This window comes from Salmo salar, chromosome 13, assembly GCF_965601325.2.
Source record: "Salmo salar chromosome 13, fSalSal1, whole genome shotgun sequence".
Classification (NCBI taxonomy): Eukaryota; Metazoa; Chordata; class Actinopteri; order Salmoniformes; family Salmonidae; genus Salmo; species Salmo salar.
The window spans coordinates 14,655,001-14,672,500 of NC_138303.1; the positions used below are offsets into that span (position 1 = coordinate 14,655,001).

At 50.2% G+C, this 17,500-nt stretch overlaps 1 protein-coding gene across 1 annotated transcript in view; it reads left to right on the forward strand.

Moving 5' to 3' along the window:
* The window catches only part of klhdc8b (kelch domain containing 8B), a 174,176-nt gene extending 158,679 nt beyond the window's left edge, over positions 1-15,497 (forward strand). Inside the window, exon 6 of the mRNA XM_014134525.3 lies at positions 11,165-15,497. Within this exon, the coding sequence (XP_013990000.2) occupies positions 11,165-11,361 (197 nt within the window). The 3' untranslated portion in view covers positions 11,362-15,497. The remainder of the gene's footprint in view (positions 1-11,164) is intronic.
* The last annotated feature ends 2,003 nt before the right edge of the window (positions 15,498-17,500 follow it).

Here is a 17,500-nt window from a genome sequence, read left to right on the forward strand (position 1 = left end):
GAGAGGGAGCTGGGTTGTGGGTAGGTAGGTGTAGGAGAGGGAGCTGGGTTGTGGGTAGGTAGGTGTAGGAGAGGGAGCTGGGTTGTGGGTAGGTAGGTAGGTAGGTAGGTGTAGGAGAGGGAGCTGGGTTGTGGGTAGGTAGGTGTAGGAGAGGGAGCTGGGTTGTGGGTAGGTAGGTGTAGGAGAGGGAGCTGGGTTGTGTGGTAGGTAGGTAGGTGTAGGAGAGGGAGCTGGGTTGTGGGTAGGTAGGTAGGTGTAGGAGAGGGAGCTGGGTTGTGGGTAGGTAGGTAGGTGTAGGAGAGGGAGCTGGGTTGTGGGTAGGTAGGTAGGTAGGTAGGTAGGGAGGTGAGGTAGGGTGGTGGGTAGGTAGGTAGGTGTAGGAGAGGGAGCTGGGTTGTGGGTAGGTAGGTAGGTGTAGGAGAGGGAGCTGGGTTGTGGGTAGGTAGGTAGGTGTAGGAGAGGGAGCTGGGTTGTGGGTAGGTAGGTGTAGGAGAGGGAGCTGGGTTGTGGGTAGGTGTAGGAGAGGGAGCTGGGTTGTGGGTAGGTAGGTGTAGGAGAGGGAGCTGGGTTGTGGGTAGGTAGGTAGGTGTAGGAGAGGGAGCTGGGTTGTGGGTAGGTAGGTGTAGGAGAGGGAGCTGGGTTGTGGGTAGGTAGGTGTAGGAGAGGGAGCTGGGTTGTGGGTAGGTAGGTGTGAGGAGAGGGAGCTGGGTTGTGGGTAGGTAGGTGTAGGAGAGGGAGCTGGGTTGTGGGTAGGTAGGTAGGTGTAGGAGAGGGAGCTGGGTTGTGGGTAGGTAGGTAGGTGTAGGAGAGGGAGCTGGGTTGTGGGTAGGTAGGTGTAGGAGAGGGAGCTGGGTTGTGGTAGGTAGGTAGGTGTAGGAGAGGGAGCTGGGTTGTGGGTAGGTAGGTAGGTAGGTAGGTGTAGGAGAGGGAGCTGGGTTGTGGGTAGGTAGGTGTAGGAGAGGGAGCTGGGTTGTGGGTAGGTAGGTGTAGGAGAGGGAGCTGGGTTGTGGGTAGGTAGGTGTAGGAGAGGGAGCTGGGTTGTGGGTAGGTAGGTAGGTGTAGGAGAGGGAGCTGGGTTGTGGGTAGGTAGGTAGGTGTAGGAGAGGGAGCTGGGTTGTGGGTAGGTAGGTAGGTAGGGAGGAGGTGGGTAGGTAGGTAGGTAGGGAGTGGTGTGGTAGGTAGGTAGGTGTAGGAGAGGGAGCTGGGTTGTGGGTAGGTAGGTAGGTGTAGGAGAGGGAGCTGGGTTGTGGGTAGGTAGGTGTAGGAGAGGGAGCTGGGTTGTGGGTAGGTAGGTGTAGGAGAGGGAGCTGGGTTGTGGTAGGTAGGTAGGTGTAGGAGAGGGAGCTGGGTTGTGGGTAGGTAGGTGTAGGAGAGGGAGCTGGGTTGTAGGTAGGTAGGTGTAGGAGAGGGAGCTGGGTTGTGGGTAGGTAGGTGTAGGAGAGGGAGCTGGGTTGTGGGTAGGTAGGTGTAGGAGAGGGAGCTGGGTTGTGGGTAGGTAGGTGTAGGAGAGGGAGCTGGGTTGTGGGTAGGTAGGTAGGTGTAGGAGAGGGAGCTGGGTTGTGGGTAGGTAGGTAGGTGTAGGAGAGGGAGCTGGGTTGTGGGTAGGTAGGTAGGTGTAGGAGAGGGAGCTGGGTTGTGGGTAGGTAGGTAGGTGTAGGAGAGGGAGCTGGGTTGTGGGTAGGTAGGTAGGTGTAGGAGAGGGAGCTGGGTTGTGAGGTAGGTAGGTGTAGGAGAGGGAGCTGGGTTGTGGGTAGGTAGGTGTAGGAGAGGGAGCTGGGTTGTGGGTAGGTAGGTAGGTGTAGGAGAGGGAGCTGGGTTGTGGGTAGGTAGGTGTAGGAGAGGGAGCTGGGTTGTGGGTAGGTAGGTAGGTGTAGGAGAGGGAGCTGGGTTGTGGGTAGGTAGGTGTAGGAGAGGGAGCTGGGTTGTGGTAGGTAGGTAGGTGTAGGAGAGGGAGCTGGGTTGTGGGTAGGTAGGTGTAGGAGAGGGAGCTGGGTTGTGGGTAGGTAGGTAGGTGTAGGAGAGGGAGCTGGGTTGTGGGTAGGTAGGTAGGTGTAGGAGAGGGAGCTGGGTTGTGGGTAGGTAGGTGTAGGAGAGGGAGCTGGGTTGTGGGTAGGTAGGTAGGTGTAGGAGAGGGAGCTGGGTTGTGGGTAGGTAGGTGTAGGAGAGGGAGCTGGGTTGTGGTAGGTAGGTAGGTGTAGGAGAGGGAGCTGGGTTGTGGGTAGGTAGGTAGGTGTAGGAGAGGGAGCTGGGTTGTGGGTAGGTAGGTGTAGGAGAGGGAGCTGGGTTGTGGGTAGGTAGGTGTAGGAGAGGGAGCTGGGTTGTGGGTAGGTAGGTAGGTGTAGGAGAGGGAGCTGGGTTGTGGGTAGGTAGGTGTAGGAGAGGGAGCTGGGTTGTGGGTAGATAGGTAGGTAGGTAGGTGTAGGAGAGGGAGCTGGGTTGTGGGTAGGTAGGTAGGTGTAGGAGAGGGAGCTGGGTTGTGGGTAGGTAGGTAGGTGTAGGAGAGGGAGCTGGGTTGTGGGTAGGTAGGTGTAGGAGAGGGAGCTGGGTTGTGGGTAGGTAGGTAGGTGTAGGAGAGGGAGCTGGGTTGTGGGTAGGTAGGTAGGTGTAGGAGAGGGAGCTGGGTTGTGGGTAGGTAGGTAGGTGTAGGAGAGGGAGCTGGGTTGTGGGTAGGTAGGTGTAGGAGAGGGAGCTGGGTTGTGGGTAGGTAGGTAGGTGTAGGAGAGGGAGCTGGGTTGTGGGTAGGTAGGTGTAGGAGAGGGAGCTGGGTTGTGGGTAGGTAGGTGTAGGAGAGGGAGCTGGGTTGTGGGTAGGTAGGTGTAGGAGAGGGAGCTGGGTTGTGGAGGTAGGTAGGTGTAGGAGAGGGAGCTGGGTTGTGGGTAGGTAGGTAGGTGTAGGAGAGGGAGCTGGGTTGTGGGTAGGTAGGTGTAGGAGAGGGAGCTGGGTTGTGGGTAGGTAGGTAGGTGTAGGAGAGGGAGCTGGGTTGTGGGTAGGTAGGTGTAGGAGAGGGAGCTGGGTTGTGGGTAGGTAGGTAGGTGTAGGAGAGGGAGCTGGGTTGTGGGTAGGTAGGTAGGTGTAGGAGAGGGAGCTGGGTTGTGGGTAGGTAGGTAGGTGTAGGAGAGGGAGCTGGGTTGTGTGGTAGGTAGGTAGGTGTAGGAGAGGGAGCTGGGTTGTGGGTAGGTAGGTAGGTGTAGGAGAGGGAGCTGGGTTGTGGGTAGGTAGGTAGGTGTAGGAGAGGGAGCTGGGTTGTGGGTAGGTAGGTGTAGGAGAGGGAGCTGGGTTGTGGGTAGGTAGGTAGGTGTAGGAGAGGGAGCTGGGTTGTGGGTAGGTAGGTGTAGGAGAGGGAGCTGGGTTGTGGGTAGGTAGGTAGGTGTAGGAGAGGGAGCTGGGTTGTGGGTAGGTAGGTAGGTGTAGGAGAGGGAGCTGGGTTGTGGGTAGGTAGGTAGGTGTAGGAGAGGGAGCTGGGTTGTGGGTAGGTAGGTAGGTGTAGGAGAGGGAGCTGGGTTGTGGGTAGGTAGGTGTAGGAGAGGGAGCTGGGTTGTGGGTAGGTAGGTGTAGGAGAGGGAGCTGGGTTGTGGGTAGGTAGGTAGGTGTAGGAGAGGGAGCTGGGTTGTGGGTAGGTAGGTGTAGGAGAGGGAGCTGGGTTGTGGGTAGGTAGGTAGGTGTAGGAGAGGGAGCTGGGTTGTGAGGTAGGTAGGTGTAGGAGAGGGAGCTGGGTTGTGGGTAGGTAGGTAGGTGTAGGAGAGGGAGCTGGGTTGTGGGTAGGTAGGTGTAGGAGAGGGAGCTGGGTTGTGGGTAGGTAGGTAGGTGTAGGAGAGGGAGCTGGGTTGTGGGTAGGTAGGTGTTAGGAGAGGGAGCTGGGTTGTGGGTAGGTAGGTGTAGGAGAGGGAGCTGGGTTGTGGGTAGGTAGGTAGGTGTAGGAGAGGGAGCTGGGTTGTGGGTAGGTAGGTAGGTGTAGGAGAGGGAGCTGGGTTGTGAGGTAGGTAGGTGTAGGAGAGGGAGCTGGGTTGTGGGTAGGTAGGTGTAGGAGAGGGAGCTGGGTTGTTGTGGTAGGTAGGTAGGTGTAGGAGAGGGAGCTGGGTTGTGGGTAGGTAGGTAGGTGTAGGAGAGGGAGCTGGGTTGTGGGTAGGTAGGTGTAGGAGAGGGAGCTGGGTTGTGGGGTAGGTAGGTGTAGGAGAGGGAGCTGGGTTGTGGGTAGGTAGGTGTAGGAGAGGGAGCTGGGTTGTTGGGTAGGTAGGTAGGTGTAGGAGAGGGAGCTGGGTTGTGGGTAGGTAGGTGTAGGAGAGGGAGCTGGGTTGTGGGTAGGTAGGTAGGTGTAGGAGAGGGAGCTGGGTTGTGGGTAGGTAGGTAGGTGTAGGAGAGGGAGCTGGGTTGTGGGTAGGTAGGTAGGTGTAGGAGAGGGAGCTGGGTTGTGGGTAGGTAGGTAGGTGTAGGAGAGGGAGCTGGGTTGTGGGTAGGTAGGTAGGTGTAGGAGAGGGAGCTGGGTTGTGGGTAGGTAGGTGTAGGAGAGGGAGCTGGGTTGTGGGTAGGTAGGTAGGTGTAGGAGAGGGAGCTGGGTTGTGGGTAGGTAGGTGTAGGAGAGGGAGCTGGGTTGTGGGTAGGTAGGTAGGTGTAGGAGAGGGAGCTGGGTTGTGGGTAGGTAGGTGTAGGAGAGGGAGCTGGGTTGTGGGTAGGTAGGTAGGTGTAGGAGAGGGAGCTGGGTTGTGGTAGGTAGGTAGGTGTAGGAGAGGGAGCTGGGTTGTGGGTAGGTAGGTGTAGGAGAGGGAGCTGGGTTGTGGGTAGGTAGGTAGGTGTAGGAGAGGGAGCTGGGTTGTGGGTAGGTAGGTGTAGGAGAGGGAGCTGGGTTGTGGGTAGGTAGGTGTAGGAGAGGGAGCTGGGTTGTGGGTAGGTAGGTGTAGGAGAGGGAGCTGGGTTGTGGGTAGGTAGGTAGGTGTAGGAGAGGGAGCTGGGTTGTGGGTAGGTAGGTGTAGGAGAGGGAGCTGGGTTGTGGGTAGGTAGGTAGGTAGGTGTAGGAGAGGGAGCTGGGTTGTGGGTAGGTAGGTAGGTGTAGGAGAGGGAGCTGGGTTGTAGGTAGGTAGGTGTAGGAGAGGGAGCTGGGTTGTGGGTAGGTAGGTGTAGGAGAGGGAGCTGGGTTGTGGGTAGGTAGGTAGGTGTAGGAGAGGGAGCTGGGTTGTGGGTAGGTAGGTAGGTGTAGGAGAGGGAGCTGGGTTGTGGGTAGGTAGGTAGGTAGGTAGGTGTAGGAGAGGGAGCTGGGTTGTGGGTAGGTAGGTGTAGGAGAGGGAGCTGGGTTGTGGGTAGGTAGGTGTAGGAGAGGGAGCTGGGTTGTGGGTAGGTAGGTAGGTGTAGGAGAGGGAGCTGGGTTGTGGGTAGGTAGGTGTAGGAGAGGGAGCTGGGTTGTGGGTAGGTAGGTGTAGGAGAGGGAGCTGGGTTGTGGGTAGGTAGGTGTAGGAGAGGGAGCTGGGTTGTGGGTAGGTAGGTAGGTGTAGGAGAGGGAGCTGGGTTGTGGGTAGGTAGGTGTAGGAGAGGGAGCTGGGTTGTGGGTAGGTAGGTAGGTGTAGGAGAGGGAGCTGGGTTGTGGGTAGGTAGGTAGGTGTAGGAGAGGGAGCTGGGTTGTGGGTAGGTAGGTAGGTGTAGGAGAGGGAGCTGGGTTGTGGGTAGGTAGGTAGATGTAGGAGAGGGAGCTGGGTTGTGGGTAGGTAGGTAGGTGTAGGAGAGGGAGCTGGGTTGTGGGTAGGTAGGTAGGTGTAGGAGAGGGAGCTGGGTTGTGGGTAGGTAGGTAGGTGTAGGAGAGGGAGCTGGGTTGTGGGTAGGTAGGTAGGTGTAGGAGAGGGAGCTGGGTTGTGGGTAGGTAGGTAGGTGTAGGAGAGGGAGCTGGGTTGTAGGTAGGTAGGTGTAGGAGAGGGAGCTGGGTTGTGGGTAGGTAGGTGTAGGAGAGGGAGCTGGGTTGTGGGTAGGTAGGTAGGTGTAGGAGAGGGAGCTGGGTTGTGGGTAGGTAGGTAGGTGTAGGAGAGGGAGCTGGGTTGTGGGTAGGTAGGTGTAGGAGAGGGAGCTGGGTTGTGGGTAGGTAGGTGTAGGAGAGGGAGCTGGGTTGTGGGTAGGTAGGTGTAGGAGAGGGAGCTGGGTTGTGGGTAGGTAGGTAGGTGTAGGAGAGGGAGCTGGGTTGTGGGTAGGTAGGTAGGTAGGTAGGTGTAGGAGAGGGAGCTGGGTTGTGGGTAGGTAGGTGTAGGAGTGGGAGCTGGGTTGTGGGTAGGTAGGTGTAGGAGAGGGAGCTGGGTTGTGGGTAGGTAGGTAGGTGTAGGAGAGGGAGCTGGGTTGTGGGTAGGTAGGTGTAGGAGAGGGAGCTGGGTTGTGGGTAGGTAGGTGTAGGAGAGGGAGCTGGGTTGTGGGTAGGTAGGTGTAGGAGAGGGAGCTGGGTTGTGGGTAGGTAGGTAGGTGTAGGAGAGGGAGCTGGGTTGTGGGTAGGTAGGTGTAGGAGAGGGAGCTGGGTTGTGGGTAGGTAGGTAGGTGTAGGAGAGGGAGCTGGGTTGTGGGTAGGTAGGTAGGTTGGTGTAGGAGAGGGAGCTGGGTTGTGGGTAGGTAGGTTGGTAGGTGTAGGAGAGGGAGCTGGGTTGTGGGTAGGTAGGTAGATGTAGGAGAGGGAGCTGGGTTGTGGGTAGGTAGGTAGATGTAGGAGAGGGAGCTGGGTTGTGGGTAGGTAGGTAGGTGTAGGAGAGGGAGCTGGGTTGTGGGTAGGTAGGTGTAGGAGAGGGAGCTGGGTTGTGGGTAGGTAGGTGTAGGTGAGGTAGGTAGGTAGGTAGGTAGGTAGGTAGGTAGGGAGGTAGGTAGGTAGGTAGGTAGGTAGGTGTAGGAGAGGGAGCTGGGTTGTGGGTAGGTAGGTAGATGTAGGAGAGGGAGCTGGGTTGTGGGAGGTAGGTAGGTGTAGGAGAGGGAGCTGGGTTGTGGGTAGGTAGGTGTAGGAGAGGGAGCTGGGTTGTGGGTAGGTAGGTAGGTGTAGGAGAGGGAGCTGGGTTGTGGGTAGGTAGGTAGGTGTAGGAGAGGGAGCTGGGTTGTGGGTAGGTAGGTGTAGGAGAGGGAGCTGGGTTGTGGGTAGGTAGGTGTAGGAGAGGGAGCTGGGTTGTGGGTAGGTAGGTAGGTGTAGGAGAGGGAGCTGGGTTGTGGGTAGGTAGGTAGGTGTAGGAGAGGGAGCTGGGTTGTGGGTAGGTAGGTAGGTGTAGGAGAGGGAGCTGGGTTGTGGGTAGGTAGGTGTAGGAGAGGGAGCTGGGTTGTGGGTAGGTAGGTAGGTGTCGGAGAGGGAGCTGGGTTGTGGGTAGGTAGGTGTAGGAGAGGGAGCTGGGTTGTGGGTAGGTAGGTGTAGGAGAGGGAGCTGGGTTGTAGGTAGGTAGGTGTAGGAGAGGGAGCTGGGTTGTGGGTAGGTAGGTGTAGGAGAGGGAGCTGGGTTGTGGGTAGGTAGGTAGGTGTAGGAGAGGGAGCTGGGTTGTAGGTAGGTAGGTGTAGGAGAGGGAGCTGGGTTGTGGGTAGGTAGGTGTAGGAGAGGGAGCTGGGTTGTGGGTAGGTAGGTGTAGGAGAGGGAGCTGGGTTGTGGGTAGGTAGGTGTAGGAGAGGGAGCTGGGTTGTGGGTAGGTAGGTGTAGGAGAGGGAGCTGGGTTGTGGGTAGGTAGGTGTAGGAGAGGGAGCTGGGTTGTGGGTAGGTAGGTGTAGGAGAGGGAGCTGGGTTGTGGGTAGGTAGGTGTAGGAGAGGGAGCTGGGTTGTGGGTAGGTAGGTGTAGGAGAGGGAGCTGGGTTGTGGGTAGGTAGGTGTAGGAGAGGGAGCTGGGTTGTGGGTAGGTAGGTGTAGGAGAGGGAGCTGGGTTGTGGGTAGGTAGGTAGGTGTAGGAGAGGGAGCTGGGTTGTGGGTAGGTAGGTGTAGGAGAGGGAGCTGGGTTGTGGGTAGGTAGGTAGGTGTAGGAGAGGGAGCTGGGTTGTGGGTAGGTAGGTGTAGGAGAGGGAGCTGGGTTGTGGGTAGGTAGGTAGGTGTAGGAGAGGGAGCTGGGTTGTGGGTAGGTAGGTAGGTGTAGGAGAGGGAGCTGGGTTGTGGGTAGGTAGATGTAGGAGAGGGAGCTGGGTTGTGGGTAGGTGGGTGTAGGAGAGGGAGCTGGGTTGTGGGTAGGTAGATGTAGGAGGGGGAGCTGGGTTGTGGGTAGGTAGGTAGGTGTAGGAGAGGGAGCTGGGTTGTGGGTAGGTAGGTGTAGGAGAGGGAGCTGGGTTGTGTAGGTAGGTGTAGGAGAGGGAGCTGGGTTGTGGGTATGTTGGTAGGTGTAGGAGAGGGAGCTGCGTTGTGGGTAGGTAGGTAGGTGTAGGAGAGGGAGCTGGGTTGTGGGTAGGTAGGTAGGTGTAGGAGAGGGAGCTGGGTTGTGGGTAGGTAGGCAGGTGTAGGAGAGGGAGCTGGGTTGTGGGTAGGTAGGTAGGTGTAGGAGAGGGAGCTGGGTTGTGGGTAGGTAGGTAGGTGTAGGAGAGGGAGCTGGGTTGTGGGTAGGTAGGTGTAGGAGAGGGAGCTGGGTTGTGGGTTGATAAGCAGGTGACTAAGCATTGTTTAGCATGGCTAGAAATCAAAGACGCGACAGGAAGCTTTGTGCGCCAAGCGAAGGAGCGTTTTTTTGCGCACGGCGCCACGCTGGAGCATGTTCCTGTGAAGATTAAAAAGGAGCGGGTCTGAGCAGCGCTCTGATTGCTTTGAAAAGAGGACTCAGATCCGACACTTTCTTCTCCCCAGAAATTATGAGAACAATAGCAACCCCCCGTCCATATCATCTGCAGCTCAGTGAGGGTCTCCATGGAAACCAGAACAACTTAGCAGCGGCTGGTAATGTCTAATGACAGGGATTCTGAGGCTAAAGGAGAGAAAACTTACTTTGACTGACCCTCTGAAATATATGAGGAGGGGCGGACTGGGACCAGATATCGGCCCTGGTATTTCTAACACACTGGCCCATTTTTTTTTCTTTAGGCCCCCATTATTATCCAGATAATGATACGTTTTGCGCAAGAAACCCAAGTTAGACAGACCCACTGGGCTAAAAATGGACCAGACCATCTGGCATTTGCCTGAAATGCCAGATGGCCAGTCCGCCCTTGGATATGAGATAAATCAATGTGTGTGGTAGAGGGGGAGTACAGAATGTGTGATTTTTAGAGCTTTGTTTTTTAGTTAAGTTCAAGTTTAAATGTTCTTTTACCCAGTAGATTTCTAGGTGTTTCTTACTGAGTACAGTAAACAGTACTCCCCCAGCCATCTGGATGGATGCAACATACTGCATTATTTCACCTGTTGCTCTGCGACTGAGAGGTAGATCACAGGACTACCCCAGACAGACAGACAGACAGACAGACAGACAGACAGACAGACAGACAGACAGACAGACAGACAGACAGACAGACAGACAGACAGACAGACAGACAGACAGACAGACAGACTGACAGCTCCCCTGCTTAAGACAGCTTTCCCCTGGATCCCTTGTCTTAGACAAATGCCTGTCTTATCATTGAGTATATAACCTTACCTTTATTTACAATACCACTTACATGCCTATCGTTACAGTATATGTTTTCAGTTTTAGTGTGTAATTCCGGAAGTGTTTTTGTGTGTGTGTGTGTGTGTGCTCATGTGTGACAGACTGAAACTGATTGACTGTGTTTCCACATTGCCAAAGGTAGTGTAATTTTGTTAGTTTAGTCATGTGTGACTGACAAACAGACCAGTCAGAGTGATGGAGAAACTGTGAGACCCAGTCACAGTAATGATGTAGCTGTTAGGGGCTCCCTACACACCTACCCTTTTCTGCCCCTCTCTCACGCCTGGCTGTGATTAACACACCTGTGTTCTACCACTCTCTCTTCAATGTTAGCTCAACTGTATAGTCATATATGTCACATTTTCATGTTAAGGAGAGATTACAGTGCAGTCGGGAAAGTATTCAGACCGCTTGACTTTTTTCACATTTTGTTACGTTACAGCCTTATTCTAAAATGGATTAAATAAAAAATGTTCCTCATCAATCTACACACAATACCCCATAATGACAAAGTGAAAACAGGTTTTTAGAAATATTTGCAAATTGATAAAAGATTCAAAACAAAAATGTACTTATTTACTTAAGTATTCAGACCCTTTGCTATGAGACTGGAAATTGAGCTCAGGTGCATCCTCAGGTGCATTCGGACAAATCGGGGGAGAAGGGCCTTGGTCAGGGAGGTGACCAAGAACCCAATGGTTACTCTGACAGAGCTCAAAAGTTCCTCTGTGGAGATGGGAGAACCTTCCAGACTGACAACAAACTCTGCAGCACTCCACCAATCAGACAGAAGCCACTCCTCAGTAAAAGGCAATTGACAGCCCACTTGGAGTTTACCAAAAGGCACCTAAAGGACTCTCAGACCATGAGAAACAAGATTCTCTGGTCTGATGAAAACAAAATTGAACTCTTTGGCCTGAATGCCAAGCGTCACATCTGGAGGAAAGTACAGAGAGACCCTTGATGAAAACCTACTCCAGAGCACTCAGGACCTCAGGCTGGGGCGAAGGTTCACCTTCCAACAGGACAGGACACCGACCCTAAGCACACAGCCAAGACAACGCAGGAGTGGCTTCAGGACAAGTCTCCTGGGCAGGAGTTGCCCAGCCAGAGCCCGGATTTGAACCCGATCGAACATCTCTGGAGAGGCCTGAAAATAGCTGTGCAGCGATGCTCTCCATCCAACCTGACAGAGCTTGAGAGGATCTATCGAGAAGAATGGGAAAAACTCCCCAAATACAGGTGTGCCAAGCTTGTAGCGTCATATTCAAGAATACTCGAGGCTGTAATTGCTGCCAAAGTGCTTCAACAAAGTTCTGAGTAAAGGGTCTGAATACTTATGTAAATGTGTTATTTCCGTGGTATTTTTTTATACATTTGCAAACATTTCTAAAAACCTGTTTGCTTTGTCATTATGGGGTATTGTGGGTAGATTGAGGAGGAAAAAAACAATTTAATGAATTTTAGAATAAGGCTGTAACGTAACAAAATGTGTAAAAAGTCAAGGGGTCTGTATACTTTCCCAATGCACTGTAGCTGTTTTTTTCAGGGAAGATACATCTGTCCTAATCTTAGAGGGGAAACAATTTAGTAAATCTTGTGCGTATGTGTGTGTCCAGGAAACCAGCCGTCACCCCTGTCGTCAGTGGAGAGCTACAACCTTGTGAAGCGACGTTGGGAGTATGCTGCCCCGATGCCCAGCCCCCGCTGCTGCTGTGCCCCCCTGCAGACCCCCAACATGCTGTTCCTCATCGGGGGTGTGGCCCAGGGGCCCAGCAACGCCGTGGAGGCCCTCTGTCTCAGAGAGACTGTGTGACACACACACATGCACAGAGACACACACTGACATGGCTACTACACACTCTCACAAATACACAGGAAATGACTGTGTCGCTATTCATGCATACACCAGTACAAACACATTATTTGTGTACAGGTGAGGGACACACACTCATACAGACTCATATTGACCTGGACACCTGTTACAAAGGAGTTGTTGAACAAATAACCCCAACAAAAACACCACACACAATACTAATTTGAACATTGAAGCATTTTCAGGATAAAAGCAGGGTACTTTTCTGGAAATGTAAGGAATTTAGGGCCATATCTGTTTCACAACAGCAGTGTCCGGTTGCAGTGGCTTGTTTACACTTTTTTTTAAATCACCTTAAAAAAAGTTGAGAATTTAGGATACAACTTTGGAGTATGTGAGTGTGTGTGTTTTGGTTCCTGTTGTTAACTTGGCGTTATTAAAATCCCAGACTCCTGAATACCACCTCTAGAATTGCCAGCCAATACCTGCACTGTGGCATCAGAGACTCAGAATAGAGCTCTTTGACACTAAGCCACATTTTCCTGAAGCTTAAAGACATGTTTTTGGAGAGAAAAAATAAATCATATTTTACATCAGAGTTTAGCAATGAAACTTCAGAGAATGAAACAATGTAAGAGTTGTTTTTAAAGGGAAAAGCAATAGCTCTTAACAGGAAGTCCTCCTGTACATATACCATGCTTATTCAACCTTTGACCTTTCAAGGAACTAATAGGAAATAGATGGAACACCCAGAAGGGCAGTGGGAGGGGTTTTACAGATTGTATTAGTGGACAGAGGGTGATGGTCACATTTGCTTGACCTCAAAATATATTTTTAGTATGTATTTTATGAGGGTTTTCTTTCCTTGCGTCACCCCTGTAGAACCCCACATTCATTGGATCATGAGTTTTTATTTTATTTAGGATGTCCTCCTAAGCTGGCGCCACTGTCTCCTGGACCGGTTCAGGCTGTGGCTTTGACTCTCTCTGATTACAGCATCTCCTGATTCATGACTGATTATCTTTATCAACGTCTCCTGCTGGGTAGCTCGATGTGCTAAATTACAGGTTGGGTAGGAGGGTTGCAGGAGGTTGGTTAGGAGGGCTGCAGAGGGCTGGTTCGGAGGACTGCAGGAGGCCGGATAGGAGGGATGCCGGGGGCAGTTCGGAGGGTTGCAGGAGATTGGTTAGGAGGACTGGGCCTTGTTAGGAGGACTGCAGGGGTCTGGTTAGGAAGACTGGGCCTTGTAAGGAGGACTGCAGGGGGCTGGTTAGGAGGGCTGCAGGGTTCGTGACACTCAGACCATAATGAAACTCTCAACCATATTCATATTCTAGAGACTATTAAATAGCTTATGGTTTCATTCTAGCGCATAGATGCACTCCCACACTTACACTCCCACAATCACATACATATTTATAGAAAAATGTTGTTGATGATGTCATTGAGATATTCCCTTGGGGAGTGCAGTGTCTTTCTAAACATGCTTTAGTGCCAGTTGATAGATGTATTTCTGGCTACGTGGGAAGTTGTGTTTCTGTACGCTCCAAGGCTCACCACATGGATCTGGCTGGCTGGCAACAGCAATAAAGTGATGGATAGAACGCAAATATATGTATATACGTAACTGGATTCTCATCAGCGGCGATAGAATGCTGTATTCGGTAGCAGTCTGCAGGAGGAACCAGGGTCTCTTCGGCAGAAGCACTCTGGTTTCTAAGCTCTTGAGTACAGTTTAGAAAGAACTTGCACACCCCCAGGAGAGAGAGAGAGAGAGAGAGAGGGAGGGAGAAGGAGAGAGAGAAAATCATTTTTCAGATGTGCTCCTCTGGCGCTGACATGACATATGACTCAACAGCGTAAACTGCAGTTGACTCTAGTTCTGTACTCTAATCCTACTGCTGTTGGCTTCATAAACAGTGTTGTAGATCATTCAGTACATTTACTTTTCCCATTTGCTTTCTTTATAGTAGAGATCCCTTCTAAGCAGTCTATTAGACTCGGGTTTTATATACAACGTGTGTCTCTGCCTTCTCTTCCTGGGATCAAAGATGCTGAATCCACACATCACATATTTCCATACTTACTTGCATTTGATTAATAGAAATCATTTCAGAACTGTGTCTTATTTTTTACCATCAAAGACTCTGTTTTTGTGCGGTTCACTGTGAACACCCGGTGTCGAGGCAACAGTCACTGTGTCACACCCGCAAGTAGCATTACTGTGTAAGTCAGTGAAGTATTGTTGCTTTTCATTTCCAAAATAAATTAGTATTTTAAATAATTTGTATTCTCTCTAAAAATGTCCCTGTTTGCTATATTTTGTATTTTTCCAGTTTGTTGTTTTAGCACCACTGTGCTTCTACAGCTGTCTATTTGCGTTGTGTGGGTTGAGCTGTACAAGGTCATGTTTGTAGTGGTGTTGCCCTGTCATGTTGACACTTGGTCTGTTCTCTCTATGATGCTGTGTTGTGACGTGTTTCCATGGTGCGTAACCAGGGTGATGCTGTTAGCTGATGATCTCTGACTGTATCCTGTGCGTCCTGACTCCTGTCTCAACGAAGGGAGGCTATGCAGTATGTCTGAACATCACAGAGGGGTTCAGTGGGAACGAAAGCTTGTCACAATTTTAATTATTTTTATATCAGGTTTATGTTTGAAGCAAGGAGGCCAGATAAGCTTGCTTTGGTCAAGATACATGTGTACACAAACACACACACACACACTAATGATGTCACAGCTCATCCACATTTGGAGAAGGAGATTCATATACATTGTAGAATATGAGTGAGTAGAGGAACAGCTGTGCCAATACTTAGTCTGTCGCTGATCCTCAACCAATCAAGAGAAATCTGAATCAAGAAGAATCGGCCACTCCCACACTGATCTGTGGTGTGTGGCAACATTCATGTTCTAACTGACAATCAGCAGGAAGTGTTTTATTCCTATAATATGAGGTGAGGTGATCAGCGGGAAGTGTTTTATTCCTATAATATGAGGTGAGGTGATCAGCGGGAAGTGTTTTATTCCTATAATATGAGGTGAGGTGATCAGCGGGAAGTGTTTTATTCCTATAATATGAGGTGAGGTGATCAGCGGGAAGTGTTTTATTCCTATAATATGAGGTGAGGTGATCAGCGGGAAGTGTTTTATTCCTATAATATGAGGTGAGGTGATCAGCGGGAAGTGTTTTATTCCTATAATATGAGGTGAGGTGATCAGCGGGAAGTGTTTTATTCCTATAATATGAGGTGAGGTGATCATCAGCCCAAACAATGAGTCTGAGCATTTATTGGCAAAAGAGCTTATCTGATTGGTCAAAAAAACAATTGGTTCCAAAAATATCTGAATTGGGCTGCATGTGTAAATGCAGCCCTAGTGAACGGATGAGGAGACAAGTTTATTAGCGGACAATGTGCAGAGGAGAGCTTCAGGCATTTTGACAGAGCTCCGGGTCTGACAGAGAGATGCCTGGATGGATTCCTGTGATTGTGTTCTGATTATGAGCACCGGTCCAGTAAGACATTGTTACAGTAATGTGGTACAGGTACAGTGCCCAGGCTGAGTTGTGACTCTAGTACAGTAAGACATTGTTACAGTAATGTGGTACAGTGCCCAGGCTGAGTTGTGACTCTAGTACAGTAAGACATTGTTACAGTAATGTGGTACAGTGCCCAGGCTGAGTTGTGACTCTAGTACAGTAAGACATTGTTACAGTAATGTGGTACAGTGCCCAGGCTGAGTTGTGACTCTAGTACAGTAAGACATTGTTACAGTAATGTGGTACAGTGCCCAGGCTGAGTTGTGACTCTAGTACAGTAAGACATTGTTACAGTAATGTGGTACAGTGCCCAGGCTGAGTTATGACTCTAGTACAGTAAGACATTGTTACAGTAATGTGGTACAGTGCCCAGGCTGAGTTGTGACTCTAGTACAGTAAGACATTGTTACAGTAATGTGGTACAGTGCCCAGGCTGAGTTGTGACTCTAGTACAGTAAGACATTGTTACAGTAATGTGGTACAGTGCCCAGGCTGAGTTGTGACTCTAGTACAGTAGTTCAGTGCCTATAAATGTGAGGTAGTGCCTCGACCATGACTTCTTTAATAAACTATTTTGACGTGCTGTCTGATTCGATTGAGTGTGTGTGGCATTATTTCTGTCAGTCCTTTTCTCTTTCACATTAACAGCAGGCAGGCAGCAACCAGGGGCCTCGTCTGTGCTGCAGTGTGTATTTCAATGTCTAGTTAGCAGAGGTGTAACGAAATGTGAGAAAAATGTCACCTCGTTCATTATAGATGAGCCAGGCGGTAGAAGGTTTCTGCTCCTGTGGTGAGAATGGAAGTGGTGTGTCTTCACAATATAATGACTTTGAGGTATGACTGCACGGTCCACTGGCTCTTAAAATTAGTTTCTTCATTTTTTACCATTTCACTGTAAATAGTATGTCATCTGCACTGAGTGTCATCATATTCAACAGAACGGTGTGTAGCGTAGAATTCCATGTACCACGGGACAACAAAGACCGGAATATGACAGGAGCTACTTATAAACATAGCTAATGTCCCTGTTTCCAGTTACAAATTTTCAGAATTGTACATCATAATATCAATGAATAAACGTTGTCTTTAATATCATGTCTCTTGGCAGTGAGCTTGATTGGGAGACTTCTATAAAGTCAAGGGCCAATTAGCTGTCTCTGTAGCCAGATTTCTCTCTAGCCCTGAACTCTGAACTGTGGTTTACTGAAAGGCAAAGTGTTCAGGTTCACCAACCAGAACCCAGGGAGAAGCAATGTTTGATGAGCTTGATTCACAAACCCACTGTGTCTATTTGAATATAACCCAGATACATATATTGAAATACATGCTATTCTCTTCTCATCTTGTGGCTTGTCCTGACCTCTATATGTACTCATAGATGTTTCATTCCACAACAACAGCGCCTTTATCTAGGAAGATATTGTGCTTCTTTTCCCTTTACCGTTTTCGTGATAATGAATTTGTTCTTGACAATGATTCATGGCATACATAACATTGTACATGTGGGTTGGTTGTGTTTGGGACAGTACATTAGTTATGGGTATGAACAGATGTGTTCGTTGCTGCACTTTGGGGAATGGTTTGGTTCTTTGTGAAGCACACAGTAATAAACTACAACATCTCTAGATGGTTTTATAGACAAACGCTTTATGTCATGGTTGTAAATGAGGGCATTCAAATGCCCTCATATCCTGTCATACAAGGGCGACACTGCTCTGCATTCCACTGATGTATAAAAATAAATATCAAGGTTGTCTTTTGTTCTTGAAGATAATAACACAATCAGAACTCTGATATCTAGTTATGATTGTTAGAATCATTCATTAGATACATTAGGGGAGACAGTGTGTTACTTACACTGTTTGTTTCATCATTTACCAACCAAACCTGATTAGAACACTAAGCCTGACAGGAGCCCTGAGTGATTCTATAGAAGCCACTGAACCATGGTCTGCACTAATTGATTTTGAGGGCGAAGCAATTCAAATGATGAACACTATTCCTACATGCACTGTAGTTAAACAAGAGGAAACATTTTATAAAACAGTACAGTATGTTCTCGAGGAACTACTCATACAGACAGGTTTAAGTGTCTGCAGACAAATTGTGAAAAATGGACGTCATTACAGGCCCCCAATTAGTGGTCATGATAATGAGTTCATAATGTCTGCACTATATTTTCCCGGGATGATTGAATATTTTTTTCTAATATCATCCAACAGGATTTGACACTTCCTCAAAAGGATGATGCACTTCCTCAACAGATTATACACTTCTTCATCCTCAGCAGGATGGAACACTTCCCCAACAGGATAAAACATTTCCTCAACAGGATGATGCACTTCCTCAACAGGATAATGCACTTCCTCAACAGGATGAGGCACTTCCTCAACAGGTGATACACTTCTTCATCCTCAGCAGCATGAAACACTTCCCCAACAGGATGAAACATTTCCTCAACAGGATAAAACACTTCCTCATCCTCAACGGGATGGTACATATCATCAACAGGATGGAACATCCTCAACATGATGACACACTTCCTCATCATCAACAGGATGTTACATCCTCAACAGGATGCTGCACTTCCTCAACACG